This window comes from Triturus cristatus, chromosome 9, assembly GCF_964204655.1.
Source record: "Triturus cristatus chromosome 9, aTriCri1.1, whole genome shotgun sequence".
NCBI lineage: Eukaryota > Metazoa > Chordata > Amphibia > Caudata > Salamandridae > Triturus > Triturus cristatus.
In genome coordinates, this window is record NC_140592.1 from 718,281,142 (window position 1) to 718,303,285 (window position 22,144).

Consider the following 22,144-nt stretch of genomic DNA (forward strand, 5'->3'; position numbering starts at 1 on the left):
CTAAAAATATATGGAGCAAAATGTACCTCCATTGCAACTTATGGTGCGGATATATGGGGTTTTAGAGAGGCAAGGGAAATTCAAGTAGTCGAGAATACATTTTTAAGAAACTTGCTATCGGTGCCACAATCCACGCCAACATATATAATCCATCAAGAGACTGGGACTGGCTTTGTGGAGGATTTAATTGTAATAGCACCTCTTTTAAAATGGATTTCAACCTGGTTAAACTCCGAACTAGAACTGAATCGTGAAGTTATGAGAGATTGTTTGGCTCTAGATCGAGTAAGTAGTATCCCCTGGCTGAGTCACGTCAAAAGGCTGGCAGTGAAACTGGGACGGCCAGAGCTATTTAATTCACCAGACAAATTAGTAAAGGGTGATATGCAGTGGGTGAAGAAATCCTATTTATATATGGCTTCTGTGGAAAGAGAAGAAAGGGAGTTGGTGAAATCAACTGTACGTGCCCACCAATTGCTAAAAACGTCTTGTGCAATTGAACCTTATCTGAATGTGGTATCTAATCCTAACCACTGCTTTCTCCTGGTGAGATTCAGGCTGAATCAGCTACATTTTCTCCATGCTGACCCTCCGGGATGGAGAAGGGTGGAGGACTTGGGTGTATGTTCATGTGATAACTTTTCCACCCAGGACACATTGCACTTTATTTTCTTTTGTGAGCATTTTTTGCACATTCGGAAGAGTCTTATCCTCCCAATTTTAGAGGACAAAGGCTTACTACAAGTAAAACCAGCCCTTATGTATTTACAGTTGCTGTCCAATGTCTGGGAGATTTTTAACATAGCAAGTTTCCTTACTGCAGCAGTTAGAATAAGTAGGAAAAAATTAGAGTGATTTTTACAATCTAGTTTACATCAATTAATTTTAAAAAATTGAGGTTTTTTTAATGTCACATTTTAGATTGTCTGTCCTTGATTATTTAATGTTTAGAATTAGTGTAATATCTTTGCTGCTAATTAATGTTATATCAATTTAAATTTTGTGTATAGAATGCTTTTATGGTTTTAATTAACCGAATAAAGTACTTTTGACTGACTGACTGATTATGGATCAGCTGGTTGGAATTTAAACCAGGTGGTCATTCCTGCTGGCTTCCAATGGGCTCAAGGAGCCTGTCGGCCAGTCAGAGCCAGGCCCGTAATCTCAAATGGCGGCACTTCCGCCTTCGGGTTTACGATGCACGGTTTCTGGCAGAGTTTCCATGCCAGCCTTTCCAACATGGAAAACCTTTCAGAAAGCAGGGCCCCTTTGTGTGCGCGGCCTCAGGTTGCAGGCGGAGGGGGCACCTATGGTACCCCTATTAATCCCTGCAGCCCGTGGCAGGCACCTTGAGGTGCCTGCCACCTGGAGCAGGGATTAACACCACCTCCATTTCCGTATGGGAGCATGAACTACGGCTAGTTTACGGATGTTACACATGCTCCCATAGGGAAATGTAGGAATGCAACTGAACAGTGTTTGGTCATATGCAAATTAGGCAGTCGGGACCGCCGACTGAAGGTCAGACGGTCCCGTTTACAAGACAGTGTCGAGTGGACGTAAGTCAGCCCAACATTGGAATCGACCCCATAGTGTTTCAGAAGAAAGGTTTTAAACAGGTTTTAGACATTCAACAGAGATGGTGTCTCAGTGGAGGACTGTTGCCCAGGCCCTCACTCAAGTACTGGGCGACATCTCTGAGACAGGCTCAGATAGTGAGCCAGCATCAGAGAGAGTTGAAAATGGGACAGAATCTGGAAGTGTTTTTTAGCCAGTGGAGTTCTATCCAATGACTTGTTTTTCTGTAAACATCTGTTATTCAGCTAAGTGATTCTGAAGCACATGACCATGTGCCCCTATGTGATTCTGGGGCACATGGTCATAGCAGTCATACTGTCCCTTCACAATCACAATCTGTGCAGCAGAAAGACAATAGCAGGGTAGACCAATCCAGAGAACCGGCACATGCTGTGGCAAGCATAGATGGAATATGCTATTGGCAGCCCCCCAATTTAAAGCAGCCTCAAATTCCCCTGTTCACTGCAGACTCTGGATGTAAAGTCATTACAGACTTATTTTGCATATTAACCATATCCATATCATTTTGGATGTTGATGTCATTGAGGAAATTGATCTTCAAACCAATCTGCGTGCTGAACAGTTTCAAAGGGAGCATGGACACACTCTTAGCCCTCATTCTAAGGCACACTGGTGGACTCCTACTTCACTTGGGGAGTCAAATTAATTTCTAGGCCTTACTCTCAAAGTGGAGGATAGTGAACAAACTGACTGATCTACTTACATGTTTTGGGTAATACTCAGCTTCACACTGGTCATGAGCAGAGAAAGTTTTTGCTATTGGGGTGTATGCTGCATTTCAATAAAATTCTGCTGCATTTCCTGGCACCATCTAGACCACGACAGGTTGTTCAAAATTCAGCCGGTCATTGGGCATTGGTCTATCAAGTTTACAGAGATTTATACTCCTGGAAAAAATATAGCCATTGATAAATCCTCGATCCTGTGCGAAGGACAGCTACTGTTCAGGCAGTACATACTGAGTAACAGATCTTATTATGGCAACAAAAATGTACATGCTGTGTGAGAGCTCTACTGGATATGTATACAATGTGAGAGTATATAAAACAACAAGAGAGAGTACAAGCAGCCACTTGTGCTTGCTAAATGTGCTCCCAGGATAGTATTTTCACCAAGTCTTTATCACTGCCAGCATTTGGTGCTATTTTGTCCAAAACGGATATGAGGATGCATCTTGCACAAAGAAACAGCACTAAATACAGCAGAACATGAATAGCAAGCCCAAATAGCCACTTGCACTCGCTAAATCTGCTCTTGCTGAGGTAATTTTACCCCCAAATTACTTATGCCAGCAGGAGTAATTGCATAATTATCTCTAATACCACATCAAATAGTAACACAGAATTACCAAAATTACTTCAATTATTGTGGCATTTTCTAAATTCTGCTCAGGCCTAACACCAACCCGTGACACCCCATTTTGTCACATAAATGCACAGCGATCCCTGCAAGGCAAAACATGGCATATTGTGTATGACATATATTATGCTTGGCAACTCTATCTTCAACAGAGCAAGACTTAGCAAAAGTGAGAATGGAAGTGGTGTCCAGTGTTGCACATCCTTTTTGATTTGATGTACTTAAGGAGAGGGGTGTTACATTCCCAGTATTGGGTTGGATCCTTAGAAGCAAATAATCCAAGGTATTTGATCCCAGATGTTCAATCATAATTGGATGACCCATTTACTCACCTGTTTCCTGGTATCCAGTGGATTGAGTTGTATTTATTCCAGTTGACCCGTAGCCCTGAATTATTTCCATATTCAATAAGTATGTCAATTAACTTTGGTATGAGCCTGCCCAGATGTCTCAAATAGAGGATAAGATTGTCTGCATAGTGAGACTTTATCAGCTACATCAGGGGAGGATCCAAAAATCTTCACTGCTCGGATCAGATCTAATCAGTGCAACCAATGCTTCAGCTGCTGTAGAGAACAGCAAGGGTAGCAAGGGACAATCTTTGTATGACCATGGCTATTTTGAATGGGGGGAGGCTTCCATTGACTATAACTAGTTGCGCTGTCAGGTCAGTACACAGCAAGCGCACATAGGCCAGAAATTGGAATCCCACATTTTCACGGTTTAGCAAACAGGTAGTTCTAATTCAGCTTTTCAAAGGCCTTTCTAAATCTATTTGCATGGCAGCCAATGGTTTTCCAAGTCTTTTGCTACATGCCAGTGCATTATTCATGCACCTAATGTTGTACCTAGTTGATATGTGTGGCATGAAGTCACTTTGGTTTTCATACACTATGTCGCCAAGTCCCATCAGTAGGCATGTGGCAAGTACCTTGACCTCTGTAGTAAGCAGAGATATCAGTTTATATGTTTCGCACCTTTAAGAAGACGTGCCCAGCTCAATATTAATGGTAATCACTGCATATCTTAAATCTTGCTCTAGTCGGCCATGTTCTTTGGATGTTTTAAGCAGTTCTAACGAATACGGGGCTAGTAAGTTGACAATAGATTTAAAGCATTTCGTATTCGGGCCAGGCACATTCCCGGACTTTAATTTTTCAGTAACTTCCATTATTTCTTCAATCTTGATTTCACTATTCATAATACCTCAGTCAGTATCAGACAGTGAGTGTGCAGAACTGTCTAGTTGATATGAGGTGTCTAATTTTCTTCGAATCCATAAGTGTGCTACAGTATCTTGCAAACTCCTTGGCCATGTAAACTTGGGTGAAAATGTATTGTCTCCCATTTGTTATAATATGGGACACAATCTTCACTTTTGTCTCTCTTTTATTACGCCAGTATATTATCTTGCCAGACTATTCACCGTGTTTGCGCAATATGCTTTGAAAGGCCAGATAAACCTCTTGGGCATCAGTCAAGCACAGCTAACAGAAGTGTACTTTTGCTGTGTCCTGCACATTTCTAATGTCCTATGCCACGTCTCTCCTATAATTGCCCTTAAGCTATCTGAAGCTCTGCTTTCTTCACTGTATCTCGTTTATTGTTTTTAAGCTTTGCTCTGAGGCCCATGTCCTCACCTCAAATGTCAGCTTTGAAAGCCTGTCAAAACATCGCAGGTGAATCCACAGTAACTACATTAGTCTGCATGCATATACCAGATTTATTACGAAGGGCTGTTCTAAGAGCTCCATTTCACAACCACCAGGTATTCAAATGCCACATGTGCTGTTATTTCTAATATTTGCTTATCAGTGCTTGATCTGAGAGTTCTCTTATGTGGGTATGTGTGCTAAGGCACTTTTAATGTGGACAGAAGATACATGGACTTTCAACCAATGAAAAACTCTGTATTCCTTTAGAGTAGCCGCAAATCTCAAGTCAGTGAACTTTAGAGGAGGTCCGGTCCTTGGTGTTAGGCATGACTTTGCACGTTTTTCAAATTTTGATTTCCCTATAAAGGCACCCACTTAAATACAACCTGACACCAGCCACTCCTAAACAAAAGTTATTGTTGTGGTCATTTGGTACTTTAACTCAAGCTCGTGGACCAACAACAAACCCGCATGACAAGTGTAGTCCTCAACACTGTCCAGAGACATTGAACTAAGGCAGGAGAACCAACATATTTCCAAGAGTTTACAAACTCTGTACACACTCTGTGAAATATGGATAGGGACCCCCATGGATCCACAAGTTTTCTAGATTGTGCACTGTGTACAGAGTCAATCAACTGAAAAATGAAAATAAGGGGGCGTGGCATCCACGCCAAATCAAGATGGCGGAGGTTCTCTAAGCGCCGTTGCGACTGCAGAGCTTATTTGCTCATTTTGACCTTTTTTCACCATGCCTGGCTCCCTCTTGTGGCGCCCCCATATCCTCAAGGTGGCAGCAGCATTTCGTACCAAAATAGGTAATATTTCCAGCTACCTGGGTTGGGGCGCTGATTTACCTCATGCTGGCGGCCGCCATTTAATAGCGTGTCGCTCGCCCACATTTCTACAAATTTATACTCTGAGATTTCTTTGCTTATAACTCCCCACTGGGTGAAGAGAGGAACAGAGAGAATATACCTTTAAACTTTTGATGCCGTGGCAGTAATTATCCATTTTACTTTTTGTGTGGGCTAGTCAATTATTGGGGCACTGTTCAACAAGCAGATTTTCAACATTATTGGTGCATGGGCAGGATTCGGTCTCCTTCAAAATTTGCGCAGCGTGCAGTCCACTGTATCAAGATGGCCAGTGACTTGCATTCAGCTTCCAAACAAACCTCCTCTGGCACAAAACCAAAGAGAGCAAAAAATGACCCTCCCTCACCTATTTTGTCTTCTCATAATTTGGTCCTAGACACTATTCTAGATGAGGTGCATGGTCTCCAACCTTTCATGTGTGCAACCAGTGAGAAATTGCAACAAATTGAAGATCATTGGATCATTATGGAGGGTAAGCTGTCTGACCTGGAAAAACGTGTTGGTGACCTTCAGGACATTTCTTCAAAAATACCCGTATTAAAACAAGAAATTCAAAAACTTAAACTTCACACCGAAGACCTTGAAAATCAAAACAGGAGGAATATTCTTCATCGCTATGGTCTCCCCGAGAATCTTTAGGCTCCTGATCTTTTGACCTTCCTGATTTTATTTTTTACCTGATATCCTTGATCTTCAGGCTGCACCACCTCTGAATATCCAGTGTGTGCATCGCTTAGGCAGTCTTAATCCTCATTCTACTCAACCACGTAGCATTATAATACTCTTCCTGGAATTTACTGACTTCAGGCGTGTCTTGAAGGCTGCTAAAGTAAAATGTCGCCTTATTTGGTCTGGCCACAACATATATATATATGAAGATATTTCCAATGCAACCAATGCTTGATGAAAATAATTCCTAGCCCTTTGTCCTCGGATGAGACAATTGAATATTCGTTATGGTATTTTGCATCCTTGCCTGTTTAAAATTACCCATGAAGGTGTCTCACGTTCCTTTGAGGATCTAACTGAACTCAAAACTTTTCTATGCAAGCCAAACTATGGATGTTACTGCCTAATACCTCTAATATTCTTAACTCTATGCATGGTCTCTCTTAACTTACTATCTAACTTTACATCTCTTTGAGTACATGGCCTTTTGTTATTTCTTTTAATTATACTGTTTTTCTCTGCTGTCGATCATGCTTTTGGCGCTAGTATGCCCTTTATTAATCTCTTACTCCTTTGGCCTCAGATCTGGATTCTAATCCTTGATCTGTCTTGTTTGTTCCTTTATATTAGTTTCTTTTCCTTTTTTTTCTTCTCTCTTTTCTTCACCCTTTCTTTTCTTTTTTCCTACTTTTTTTTTATTTCTCTTGTATTAGTATGAGTGTTTACCTTGTCCTTCTTTTCTTGTTGTGCCCAATGATTGTTCCCTTTCAATTCTTAATTGTAGATAAATGGTGTCTCTTTGTTTTTCCTATTGGTTCTACAGCCCGTTGTATCTGTTCTGGTATCCTTGCCCTCACCCCACAGTATGTTTAATGTGGTCTCGTGGAATGTTCGTGGTCTGGGTCATCCTGTCAAGCATCAAAAGGTACTGTCTCACTTGTCAAACTTTAATGCACATGTTGCTTTTTTACAGGAAACACATTGTAATGATATTGAATCGCTCAAATTTAAACGTCAATGGGTGGGTCAGCTTATTTTTTCCCCTGCTGTTTACCGCAAAGGTGGTGTTGCCATTTTATGCTACAAATCATTGAATATTCAAATTTTGGCTACTGAATGTGATAAGAATGGATGATGGGTTTTGGTTGATGCCATTATATTTCAAAAACAGGTTACTCTATTTAATATTTATGGCCCCGTTACATCTGATCCTGAATTTTGGAAATGTGTTAAGCTAAAATTATCTTCTTTTTCCAATCCCAATATTATTCTTGCTCGTGACTTTAATGATTGGCTAGACACTTTTACTGATAGAAAATCTAAACATAAATTTAAACCTGATAAATTCCACAAAGCATTAGAATCTGCCGTCGCCTCTCGCCCATTCTTAGATACATAGAAACCCGGATATACGTGAATTTACTTTATTTTCCACACTATGGGGTATATTAGAATGGTGGGTGGATGGCCGCTGCCGGGCCAGTGGTGGCAACTGCCGGACCGGCGGCAGACATCCGCCCGCGATCGCAACCCTGAAAACCGCTGGTCCCATTAGCATGGCGGTGACAACGCGGCAGTGAGTATCTCTACCTGCCACTTTTGCGCCCGTACCAGTCCACACGCATGCCTAGTGGGTGGAATATGATGCAGGCGGTAGCCAGCCTTTCCGCGGTGGTGGAACTGCCATGGAAAGGCATGCGGAGAATGTCTCCGGGGGCCCATTGCAGGTGCCCAATGTGTTGGGGGGTATGTGGTGCACTGGGGGGTACCCCCTACATGTCCCTGTACCAGGTTGCAGGCACTGTGTAGTGCCTGCCGCGGAGTGCAGTGACATGCTCCTTTTCACACCGCGGAGGTGCTGCTGGCAGCAGTAACCGCCGCAATGTTAATCACCAGAGTCCAACCTCCGCGGTCGGATTTCGACTGCGGAGCATCCTAATTGGACCGGCAGTTATACCGCGGTCCTTGCGGGCGGTCTTTTCCCGCTACCATGGCAGTCGGGGAGATTTTCCGACCGCCATCCTAATAGGCCCCTATGTCTCCAACTGATTATATTTCAGTTTCTAAATCCTTACTCCCTTCTATTCAAATATTGGAAATTGGTTCTAGTTTCATTTCTGACCATGCCCCTGTTTTATCTTTTTTTGATTTATCTGTTAATACTTGTAAACACGGACGATGGTGTTTTAATAATTCCTTTTTATCAGACCAAACTTTTATTTTAGAAGCGCGCTCCTTTGTTAATGAGTTCTTTGGGTTCTAATCTAAGGACACCTCTGTTCACAATAATTGGGATGCTTCTGAGACCTCTTTCAGTGCCTTTTCTATTGCCTACTCTGCCAAAAAAAAAAGATGTTGAATTCCAAATATCTTTCGGCTCTCCAACACATTAAAATGCTTGAACATGCCTATTTCACTTCCAAATCATCCTCTAATTTACAAGAACTGACAAAGGCCAAGTCTGCCCTGAATAAGCTTGCCACGGTTGACGCATGCAATGCACTCCTTAAAATTAAATCTAAATACCATGGAGGCCAAAATAAAGCTGGTAAAATGTTGGCAAATTATTTAAAAATCAAATCGGAAAGGAAAATCATTGGTCCTATTCGTAATTAACATACCAACAATATAATGTCATCTGACTCTGATATTACTAATGCTTTTCCATCCTATTATGAATTATCATATACAGAGGATACGACTCCTTCCGAGTGTAATATAAAAACTTTTTTCAGAACCTTCCTAACCCTCCTTCTATCCCTGATACTTTTTTAAATCTTGAAAAGGATATTACTCTTCTCAAAATTACTGATGCTATCAAATCTTTGATGAAAGCCAAAGCTCCTGGCCCAGATGGTTTTTCTGTTGAGCTTATTTCTTCCTTTTCCTCTTTTTCTGCCCCTAAATTGTTAGCACTTTTTAATTCTTTTTTGCTGAGCTCGAGAGCCAAAGGCTTATTGTCCTTATCCCTACCTTTTGTAAAAACTACCGGCCCATTTAAATAATTAACTATGATTGTAAAATGTTTGCGAAAGTTCTAGCAACTCGATTGAAGGATGTTATTCCCCATTGTTGTTAAATTGGACCAAGCTGGCTTTATTAAAGGCAGACTCGCATCCCATAATGCTAGAATGTTTTTGAATATCCTTGCCCGTGGGAAAAAACACCCATTCCCTCTTGCTGTCCTTTCACTCGATGCTGAAAAAGCTTTTGATCATGTAAATTGGCATTTCATGTTCACTACTCTCAAATGGTTTGGTTTTGGACCTAAGTTTATATCCCTTATCAAATTTCCATATGTTGAACCATGTGCTTCTGTTTTTGTTAATGATCATTTTCCCCCTTTTTTTAATTTGCATAGAGGCACCAGACATGATGGTCTCTCTCACCTTCACTATTTCTTCTCTGTTTGGAACCCTTCCTTGAGCGCATTCGCTGCGATCTTCATATATCTGGCTTTAAACACAAATCCCTAAAAATTAAATTCTCTGTTTATGCAGATGATATTCTGATTTATATGTCCAATCCCCTCACTTCCTTGGGATCTTTTTACAAGAAATTGATTTATACTCTAGTATTTCTGGTTATAAATTAAATGTTTCTAAAACTGAGATTTCACCATTAAACTACTCCTGCTATCGTTATATGTTTGAGAACACTAATTTTGCATGGTGTCCCTCTAAAATTAAATACTTAGGTGTTTGGTTTTCTCCAACCATTCCTAAAACACTTGCTCATAACTTCCATGCTCTCAAACTCAAACTTCAGAATTTATTTTCTTCCTGGTCCCCTCTTTATTTATCCTGGTGGGGTAGATTAGCTAGCATTAAAATTATGATTGTCCCTCATGCCTTTTTTATGTTATCTATGTTGCCTTTTAAAATTCCTAATTATTATTCCTCCCAAATTTATTCTATTTGTACAAACTCTCTATGGAGTAATAAGCATGCTCGTATAGCTTTATCCAAATTAATTTGACCAAAGACTGAAGGTGGTGTACGTTTTCCTAACTTTAAGTTATATCATAATGCCTTTTTAATTTGTCAATTTTATGCTCTGACTGATAAAAATGGTGTCCTTCCCATACCACAATGGATTAATTTTTAACATTCTCTTCTACATGACTTTTCATTTTATGAAGTTACTTTATGTCCAATTGTACATTCATATCTAAAACCCCAATTTTAAAATACTCTCAATATTTGTTGCATACAACATTTACCCAGGGATTTTATTTCTTTCAACGCTTTCTTGTCTCCTCCATTTGATATAATAAATGCATTACATTTTGTCATACATCATTCTATTTTAAATATTGGATGGAATAGGGTATTTGTTATGTTAATCATTTGGTCTCTCATAACTCCATTTTGTCTTTTGCTCAGTTACAAGAACATTATAGCTTGCCCTATTCCTGCTTACAACAATTTAACCAATTGCTGCATGTGCTACAATCTTTTCTCTCAACCAATAGTTTTTTCCCTGACTCTACCCCTCCCTCCTTACTGATACCACTATACAACCTCACTTATGATTCCATCCCTAAAGCATCCCTTTTATATAAATTCCTTTCTTCACCTGTCCCCACGTGAATTAAATCCCCTATTGAATTACAATGGGAAATTGACCTTTCTCTAGCATTGGTAACCCATCAATGGGATCAATTAGGGCGCAACATCTTCTGTACCTCTAAAGCTGCCAATATTACTCAATCTTTATTCTTTGTATATAATGGAGCTGTAATTACCTCCTCCCCTTCTTCATAAATCTGATCCCTCTACTTCTCCCTTATGTTGGTCATGTCTCTCCTCTGAAGGTGCTTTGACCCATTTATTATACTATTGTCCTAAAGTGACTGAATTTTGGAAATCTGTTTGGTCAAAATGCTCAAAGAGATTTTCTTGCAATGTTTCACTATCTATTCAAAATATTTTTCTTGGGACTTTATCTGCTGATTTTAATATTCCTTCCTCAAAACATAAAGTATTTGATCTATGTTTTGCACTTGGTTTTAAAGTCATACCAGCTTGTTGGAAAGATAATTCCAAAATATGTTTACTAACTTGGTGGAATCTTATATGTGACGAACATAGACTATGTACTGTTTCGTCTTCTTTGATATCGCAAAAAATTAAATCTGACTTATAATGGCTTCCTTTTACTACCTTTTTGTCTTCACACTTATCTTTTTTTTACATTTTACAGACTTTCTTCTATCTCCCATCTTTCGTTCCCCTTTCTTCCTCTCTATTCTATTTCTCTCTCCTTTATTCTTTTTGTTCTTGTCTTTCTCTCTCTTCTTCTTAAAAATATATAAAATATTTTATAGATATTACTGGTTCATTTTTGTTTTTACCATTACTCAATTTGTATTATATACCCACTTGATTCTTCAATGGGATTTATTCTCTACTCAGCCTGTTAATTTTGAATTTTATGCCATAATTACATTTTGTTTGGCATTTGTATTGTTATCCACTTTAAATCTTAAATCAAAATAATTTAACTAAAGAAAATGAACTACAACATCTGAGCCCAACATGGATTAACAGATTTCATGGTCTGGAAATTCAGGACATCTCAATTTAAAAAAAAAAAAATTTGTGTGCATTGGGGCCCCTCAATGGTCAGCCGTCCACAAATTCTGAATTTGCAAATCTTATGCAACATACATTTTCTATTATTTAAAGTCTGGGTGGGCTTAGGGAGTCCCTGTGCCTGAGGATAAGTATGTACTCACCCAAATCCCTGGTGTGGTCTTTCTTTTTTTCAGGCCATGGGATCAGTGTCCCTCATTATGTAATGGTGACAGCAACATAAATGTTTCTGTCATGGCCATCCAATCAAAGCGAACGCATTCACAAACTCAGCTTTAATCTAGCAGACCTGAAAGGACCACGGGAAAAATAGCTCCCTCATTCATGGGATGCTAATTTTTTTAGATTTGGGTCCGTGAACTGTCCTTGAAGCGAGGTTAAAGGGCAGTTTGCAAACTAATCATCTATGGGCCACTTGTATGAACCTATTTTGCAGTTGCAAACAGGCCAATTTGCGAAAGACCCATTTGCGAAAGCAAAAAAGGCTTTTCCTATGTATCAAACCTGGTTTTGCGATTCAGTAACCTGTTACCGAATCGCAAAATAGGTTTGCTGTTCGGTATTTGGAAGGGGCGTGTTTAGTGCTTCCCTTCCAAATACCGAATCGCAGTGGTATGTATTAATGTTTTGTGGCCATGACTGCGGTCGCAGAACATTCGCATTTTACCACCAACTTAAAGTTGGTGTTATCCCTTTCGCAAATGGGGGACCCCTTCCCCTTTGGGAATGGTGGTGAAAACGTTTTTTAAGAGCAGGAAGTGGTCCCATGGACCACTGCCTGCTCTTAAATAAATGAAAGAAAACTTTTCTTTTTTTTCTTTTAAATGCAGCCTGTTTTGGGCTGCATTTAAAAACACATTTTTACTTTACTGAAAAGCAAACACGGACATGGTAGTCTGCTGACCCTAGCAGGGCACCATTCCTGTGAATTTAGCGATTCCTAGGGGGTCGCAAATTGCGACCTACCTCATTAATATTGATGAGGTAGGTCGATGTGCGACCCCTAGGAATCGCTAAATGAAACTGTTGGAGTTTCATGCATTAGGAAAAGCGATTACCTAATTGTGATTCGCAGAGAATCGCAATTAGGTAATTGCTATTCCTGATGTTGATACATGAGGCCCTATATGTCTCTGTTTTGTAACCCTTCAAATCTCATCCAACACATTCCTGTAAAGGTAATTTCACAAAAGGAACTGAATGGATTTATACCAAACCAACAAAGGCACTCCTCTGAGTATTGCCAAGTATTTTGTAATTCCATTACGCAACAGCATTCTTCTTCTGTAGCAGAGCACAAATTGTCCTACAGAAGTTTAAATGGAAAATGCTGTTTTTTGACGCACCCTACCATATTTTTCCCCTCACCCCCAAATGGATACTCACAAAACTTGCAGTGAAAAAACCTAAGCCAAAAGTACTTTGTTTTAGGAAGTTTCATGAAAAATGTTCAAATAGCACCAAAGTTATAAGCAAAATAACATGTTTGTTTAATGGAAACTCTGACATATCCATAATACAGTAACAGTTGTCGACTCTGTAGTATATTTATTTAAACATTTTCATTGCATTATTATCCAAGCAAACATGTAGAAGAGCAGATGGTTACATAAAAGCAAACTTGACCATACGTTTGTGATTCTTGCTTTATCAGTTAATCTCCATCTAGCACATGCATCAAAAATGCCATTTGCGATTCCTTATTAGCGAAAAATAGGGATTTGCTAATAAGGAATCGCAAAAGCCTATGCATGTAAAAATCGCTTACAAAATAGCGATTTCTAAATATTTCTTAATTGCGAGTCGCAAATTGCGAGTCCCAATTAAGGAATACCTCCCCATTCATTCCTATGGGCCTAGAGGCCCATAGGAATGAATGGGAGGACAGTCTCAATTTGCGATTCTCAATTAGAGAATCGCAAATCGAGAATGCAATTTCAAGGGTGCAGGGTGTCAAAACGACATCCTGTTGCACCCCTGAAATCGATCTGTGTACAAATGTTGCGCACACACATGTCCAAAGGATATGTGTGTGTGTAACCTACCACTTTGAAAAATGCACGAATTACCATGAAGTTCAACTTCATGGTAATTTCGCCCCCTATCAGCGAGATCGTTAATTATTTTACTTTAAAGCATTGCATTTAAGGAATCTCAATTTGTGATTCCTTAAATGCAATCGCAATTTGAGAACTCGCAATTAATTGCGAATTCTCAAATTGCGAGTGCCTTGACCCTCCATGCATCCCAAATGCCCTTTTTGCGGGCGCAAACGGCCGATTTTTGCGAATCGCACCGTTTGCGCTCGCAAAAATGGTTGATGCATGTGCCCTATGTGCATAATTTCCCTAAGAATCAGGGGCGCTTTCCCACGGACTGAACACCAATGTTTATCTCTATAGAACAAACATTAGCTTGTTGCCTTCATTTTTTAGAACATATCAACAAGCACTTGTGTGTGCAGCGTCATTGAATGCAAAGAGAGTGACTCACTCAAAAAAAAACAGAAACAGGAAAAGGCCCTACTTTTGTTAAAGTATCATTTTCTAAGTAAAAATAATGGGGTTTCTGCTTGGCCAATCAAAGTTTAGTTCTCTAGCCCATCTTACCAAACAAAACTCATGCAGATCGTTATCCGGCGCAAAACTGGGGTGCGCCACAAATCAATGACAGAGTAATTGGATTTTAAGGCGGTTGTTTCTTTCACCAAGAGTGTTTTCAGAGTCTGCGAAGATAAAGAGATTATTTGAGTTATCACATCGAACATTGCTCCACCATTTACAGACTCATTACAACATTCCGCTAAACAAGGATTGATTCTAGTCCGTGGTGTTCTGAACATTACTATCAATGATCTACTGTGGCCAATCATAAGACATTCCCCTGCGTGCACTAGACACAATATTACAGTTTGATTTAAGGAAGTAAAGGCTAGAACAACGGTTTAACTTAGTTTATATCAAACTCACTTTATGAAACATTAGTTAACCATAACATTTGGATTCTGTCCCTCAAAAAAGTATCCCTTAGACCAGAAATCCCTGTTTCTCATGCAACATTTAGGACCCCATTAGGATGGCGGGCCACTCTAGTGGTGCTGGGACCGCCCAGCATGGGTGTGGCGGTCCCGCACCGCAGATTAAAATGTGACCGCCACCCTGGCGGTTGCATCCTGCACATTTATCATTGTGGCGGGCCACAAACACAAATGTGCATGTTGTGCATTGCCATGCACAATGTGACAGGCACCGTGCTGTGCCTGCCACCTTGTGCTTGACAATGTAGGGGGGTACCATAGGTACCCCCCAAGTGCAGCCCCCCAACCCGCCCATTCCCGCATGCCTTTCCATGGTGGCATCGCTGCCATTGAAAGGCATCCACCGCCAGACATCCTGATATGGATGGCGGTGTCTTCCATACACCGCCTCCATATGAGGCCCGAGTTCCGCCCGGCAGGCAATCGGAATGATTGCCTGCCTGGGGAAATGCGGCGGAACGTCTTTCCGTCCACGGCTGTAACCCCGCCATTATAATGTGGCGGGAGTGAATGAAAGGCGGGCGGGGAAAGATGTTGGGCGGATCGCCACCGCCGTTCGGGTGGTGGCGATCCGCCCAACATCATAATGGACCCCTTAGTCTGAAACCAAGCATAGCCAGCAAACGGCACAATAACACATGCAAATCAGTCCTGGTTTTCTAGTCAACAGCACTTTCCATGTTGGGAATTTTGAGACCATATTGGAAATATTAGCAGTGATAATACAAATGCCTGATTGCAACACACTGTTGGCTAAAACAGTCTGGACTGCTCAAAGTATCACATCTCATAAAGGACCATTTGGCAGATACAAAAAAGCACCACCACTGTCCAGCATTACAGCATAAAACCTGCACATCTTGGTCCATGAACCCAGACCTTGCTACGCATTTATTGATCTTTAATATTTTACAGCTTTGAAAACTGAAAGAAGATTAAATATGTAGTCGTAATGCTAAGAATATCAGAAGAATGGCCTCTGCAATGCGGAACACATTTCTCTATAGCTCTTGATCCTTATCACATTAGACACAAACACTACTGTGAATGTAATATGGAGGATAGCTGTGCCAATACTGAAACATCATGACCGGACCAATGCACTACTTTGTCTTACTCTCCTACGTGCTTTTTAGTGCTATAGTGGTGAGGAGAAAACAAAGTCACACAAACACTATTGACATCCTGAGAAAATACCAGCAGAAGAAAATAAAGCCTGGGACCTTGGATCCAGTTATTGCAAGTTACTGACACTCCTCAGCAGCAAGCACGCCCACCTCACAGACAAGTTGTGCTGGGTGCACAGTACATTGAAGCAGTTGTTACCTTTACCTGTGCTGTATAGAGAAGCTGTCGGGAAGAGGGTGCACAATCCCATTAATGCCTTCAGTGGTCTAAAGGAGCCTAGTTTCTTCAATCAAGGTATTGTAAGCTGCTGACATACCTTCTCAGCAAATCTACCCACCACCTACAAAACGTGCTGGGAGCCTCTGCGGTTGCCAATAGGAGACTATATTGAAAAGGAACACAAAGCATCATTGGTGCACTTAGCTGGCCGTAAGGCTGTTTGGACAGAAGTACAGTGAACAGACAGTCAAGCAACCACTGTGCGCCTATCCATGGTCTCAGAGCCAATCAGCAGTGGTGGACTCTGGATGAAAGTTGCAACATGACTTCACCAATCATGAAGTAGTTTAACCTCTCTGGTATTTCATGGTATGAATATTGTATGGGGACATGTCCAAGTTGTTAACTATGACTAATGTCAAATGCTATACAGAGCAGAATGATGACTTGAAAGTTACAGTGAATACGTGGTGCTGACAACTGTGGTAGTCCATGTTTAATATCTCACAGCACAGAATTGTCTATAGGAGAAAGAGCAATGTTGCAGTCATATGGTGTTCATTATGATGCATGACTCACTTCCAAATTGCAGGCTTCCAGGCAGCTGTGGTCTGAGCAGGTAACAGCGGTGGGGCCGGGTTAGGGGGGATTTTGGGGGACGATGCAGAGGGAAAATTAATTATTAATTTAATTTTCCCTCTGCTTCATCCCTCAAAATCCCCCCTTACACGGCCCCACTGCTGTTATCTGCTCGGACCGGGGCTGCTTCCAGGAGTCCAGAAACTTGATGATGACTTTCTAAAGTATTCCTTGGGGGCCACCTCAGTGGAGATACCTTGATCATGCCACCAGAGGATTACATGTAGGCTGTGTTGGGCTGTTTGGGGGCTGCTTCTGGACCACTGCTAGAGTTCTAATCGGCCACTGTTAAGTCATTTATGGAACATCTCTGGACAGGTGGATCATAGTTGAGATGCACTAAAGACTGCATCAGGATACCAGAGGGATGAGCAGGTTTAATAGCAATGGTCTGACTTTAACTTCGTAGTGACAAGGATGCCTCTAAAAATGAACATGATACTGATGTTCTATCTGACCCCAGTAACTTTCTGAGTGCCACAGGCAAATTTGTGTTAACCAATTAAATTATGCCTATGGCAGTGGCAGGGCCTGTTTCTTGGGTGTCAACCAGGGTGGTGTATTCATAGGTGAGTACTAATGGTTGTAGATTTTGTAATCTTTATAAACTTCAACATCATGTTTTCTACTGCATCTCAAGACTAGCTTCTGCTTATGGATGATAGCTGGCTGGCTGGTGGTTTCTTGGTAATGGCCAGACAGACTTCGCATCCCAATGTGTCTGTGAATTTCTGGTGATGAACGAATAAACATTTTCGGACATTACGAGGTGTTGGGGTAGCTTCTTGGCATCATCCACATTCAATCATGATGATGGTGTAGAAATTTAGGGGTAGACTTTTGATTGTAAGCTAGTGGCTTACTTTGGTAGACCCAATAGGTCTGCCAATCTTGGGTAATGAATGCACTCCAAACAACATGCCATTTATGGTGGTGATTTTCAGGTATGATGAATCCTGAGTTGCCACTGTGGACGGTTAGGTCAGCTCCTTCTTTTTTTTTGTGTGCAAAAAATCTTTATTATTTTTGTAGGTAAATAAGAGAGTGGACATAGGGAATGGGTGTACAGAAGCTATAAGCCAGAGGGGGAACAGGGGAGGGGGAGGATGGAGTGATAAAGGGGAGTTCAAGGAGGAGTAAACTATGAAAAATGGAGCACTGCATATTGAGTTTTATAGTCTGATAATCAGAGCACATGTCACATGTGTCCAGAGAAACAGCCAAGTGAACAAATTAGAAAGTCTGGAAGAGTCATGTATAAAGCATATATTTCAAGTGGGTCGACAGATCACCAGAGATATAACAAACCTCGCATAAGTCAGAATGAGTATGCAAGTATTGGAATATAATAACTCATAGAAATATAGTGGGATATCCATAAATGTTGAAACTGTCATTAGGATGTGGGATGGCAGCAATTCTGACATATGCAGGAAGAGTGCAGTGCATGTGTCCCTATCTACAGGTTGTAAGGATTTGTTGACTGAAGAGGAAGCATGCCCAGGTTTCTTACTCCTAGTGTATGGATTTCAAAAGAAAGAGGAGGAGTGGCAAATAGCATCCTGTTAGGCAGTTTATGTGTAACTGGAAAAATGTAATGCCAGTGAGCCACCCAAGAAAAGAGCCCTAAGTTAGGTCATAGTCCAGTACTATATTGGCAATCTTATAGATGAAGTACTCCTTGTATCCAATCCTGGCTAATTCCACCAACCATTGTTCTCAAATAGGCAATGATGGTTGTCACCAGTGGTGTAGGATGCATATCTTAGCTGCTACTGTTGTGAGCCTTTTTGGGAGTGTACAATCAACTCCCAAATATCAGTTATAGCATACAGTAAAATAAGGGCCATGGTACAGGTGATCTGAGGTGGGGAGACCGTGGCTAGTTCTGCTAAACTACCAACCACTGCAGATGGAGCAGTGGGCAATGACACAAAATGTGTACTGTAACAGCAGCATGCACCACACATCTAACACAAAGAGATGATGGACGGAGCACTGAAACTTTTCAGACACTCACCCCCAGTCACAGATCTGGGTTGAATCCATCATCATTCTTTAGCTCACTTTGCCACCTCAGTTCAGACCCACCTATATGCAAGTCAGTCTTGACCCTGTGCCTCATGGGAGCAGTCCAGCCCGAACTGCCAAGCCAGGTCTTCTCTGAACTGGAAACAAGCATCCTAGGACCAGTTTCTGGGAAACACCCTTCATCAGCCAGGCTAGCTTGAATCAAGTGGCAAAGTGAGCAAGGGACCCTCGTCTGGGCATACCCTGCCAATTTAGGGCGAACAAAGCAAACGCAAAGAGATGATGGGCGGAGCGCTGAAACCTTTCAGACACTCACCCCCAGTCACAGATCTGGGTTGAATCCATCATCGTTCTTTATCTCACTTTGCCACCTCAGTTCAGACCCAGCTATATGCAAATCAGTCTTGACACTGTGCCTCATGGGAACAGCCAGGCCCGAACTGCCAAGCCAGGTCTTCCCTGAACCGTAAACAAGCATCCTAGGACAGGTTTCTTGGTAACACCCTTCATCAGCCAGGCTAGCTTGAATCCAGTGGCAAAGTGATCAAGAGACCCACGTCTGGGCATACCCTGCCAACTTAGGGCGAACAAAGCAAACACAAAGAGATGATGGATGGAGTGCTGAAACCTTTCAGACACTCACCCCCAGTCACAGATCTGGGTTGAATCTATCATCGTTCTTTATCTCACTTTGCCACCTCAGTTCAGACCCAGCTATATGCAAATCAGTCTTGACACTGTGCCTCATGGGAACAGCCAGGCCCGAACTGCCAAGCCAGGTCTTCCCTGAACCGTAAACAAGCATCCTAGGACAGGTTTCTTGGTAACACCCTTCATTAGCCAGGCTAGCTTGAATCCAGTGGCAAAGTGATCAAGAGACCCACGTCTGGGCATACCCTGCCAACTTAGGGCGAACAAAGCAAACACAAAGAGATGATGGATGGAGTGCTGAAACGTTTCAGACACTCACCTCCAGTCACAGATCTGGGTTGAATCCATCATCATTCTTTAGCTCCCTTTGCCACATTTGCATATGGCTGGGTCTAAACTGGGGTGGCATGGTGAGCAAAAGATCGTTGGATTTAACCCAGATCTCTTGACTGGGGGCGAATGTATGATGATTTATTCAGCATTCTGTGCATCATTTGTTTGCGTAGCACTTTTTGCCCTAAGTGGGATGGGTATGCCCAGACGTGGGTCCCATGCTCACTGTGAGACTGGATTCAAGCTAGCCTGGCTGATGAAGGGTAATACCCAGAAACCGGTCCCAGGATGCCTGTTTCCAGTCCAGGAAGGACCTGACTTGGCAGTTCGATCTGGACTGTTACCCCGAGGCACAGGGTCAAGACTGATTTGCATATGGCTTGGTCAAAACTGGGGTGGCATGGTGAGCAAAACAACGTTGGATTTAACCCAGAGCTCTTGACTAGGGGTGAATGTATGATTTATTCAGCATTCTGTCCATCATTTGTTTGCCTAGCACTTTTTGCCCTAAGTGGGATGGGTATGCCCAGATGTTGGTCCCTTGCTCACTGTGCTACTGGATTCAAGCTAGCCTGGCTGATGGTCGGTAATACCCAGAAACCGGTCCCAGGATGCTTGTTTCGGGTCCAGGGAGGACCTGACTTGGCAGTTCGTTCTGGACTGTTCCCATGAGGCACAGGGTCAAGACTGATTTGCATATGGCTGGGTCTAAACTGGGGTGGCATGGTGAGCAAAAGAACATTGGATTTAACCCAGATCTCTTGACTAGGGGTGAATGTATGATTTATTCAGCATTCCGTCCATCATTTGTTTGTATAGCACTCTTTGCCCTAAGTGGGATGGGTATGCCCAGACGTGGGTCCCTTGCTCACTGTGCCAGTGGATTCAAGCTAGCCTGGCTGATGAAGGGTAATACCCAGAAACAGGTGCCAGGATGCTTGTTTCCGGTCCAGGGAGGACCTGGCTTGGCAGTTCGGTCTGAACTGTTCCCATAAGGCACAGATTCAATACCGATTTGCATATGGCTGGGTCCAAACTGGGGTGGCATGGTTAGCAAAAGAAAGTTGGATTTAACCCAGATCTCTTGACTGGGGGTGAATGTATGATTTATTCAGCATTCCGTCCATCATTTGTTTGCATTGCACCACACATCTAGTATTTATCACTTGACAGTTCAATCCAATAGGTGACCAATATCATGTATGGAGGACCTCAAATTAAAAATCATCATTTTGATCTCACAAAGAACTCTATCAAGGGATTCTAACATATGTGCCCAATCCAACTCAGGAGAAGATGTATCAGTCTTTCACAAAGCGCAATGCAGCAAGTCACTTTGCTGTGTTGCATGAAAATGAAAGGAAAGGAATGCACCCTATTCACCATTATATGGCGCATTCTTCTCCTTTCCTAGTGCTGGTGCGTTTTTGGATGCCTAGGTCCAACACAGGCACCCTTGAGTCATGTTACAAGGGTGCCTGCCTTGTAGGCCGGATTGTTTTTGTGCAGGAAAGGACACCTTCCTACACAAAAACAGCATCCATGAGAGGTATTTTCCTCTTTCTATGTGTGCTGCAGAATGCTATGGGAGTAGGGCCCAATCTAACATTCACACAACTGTCCATCTGACAAGAGTATCAAGCATGGTGATCCTGGATTCTACAGTTGCTACAGAGGTCCTGAAAACATTTTAAATCTCCATTGAGCACTAGATGATCTATGTGCATTATTGTTTATCAATTTTGAAAGCAAAATATCCCAATGGGGGAAACATGTGTATACTGGAGTTTATACAAAGGAGTATGTGACACTCTTTATACATTTTTCACATGCAGCGTATTATTGGGTTCACAAACAATATGGAGTCAGGTGCAGTTCAGGACCATGGGGGAGTGATCAATTAAATAAAAGAATAGGAGAGTGTGAGAAGTTGGCCCGGAATATGCTGGTCACTAGTTAAAGTGGCCACCTTGCACCAGTACAATTCGACTCTTATGGTAGATAGGTTTAAGACAACCTTTTAAAGAAAGCTATCCTAGTGGTAGCTGTGGAGAGCAGTCTTCAGGCTAGGTCTCAGAGGAATGTGAAGCCGCTTGTTTTACCTTATAATCTCTTGAAGTACTAAATGAAAGGACACCACACAGGTATATATATCAAATATATATGTATTTATTTCTAGACACACTGTACTAATCTCTTTATGAGATGAGGAGTCAGGAACATATGCACAAATCAACGTTTCACAATAAATTAAGCACACATATGGCTGGGGCCCTAGGGGCGTACCAGACCATATACTAAAAAAAAGGTATAGGAATATCGACTTGCAAGGGGACAAGGCCTAGGGCC

General features: G+C 41.7%; 1 protein-coding gene across 1 annotated transcript in view; it reads right to left on the reverse strand.

Moving 5' to 3' along the window:
* Positions 1–22,144, reverse strand: part of LOC146798595 (solute carrier family 22 member 6-A-like) — an 814,343-nt gene that overhangs the window by 154,548 nt on the left and 637,651 nt on the right. Inside the window, exon 6 of the mRNA XM_085625903.1 lies at positions 14,367–14,482. Coding sequence (XP_085482029.1) covers positions 14,367–14,482 — 116 coding nt within the window. The remainder of the gene's footprint in view (positions 1–14,366; positions 14,483–22,144) is intronic.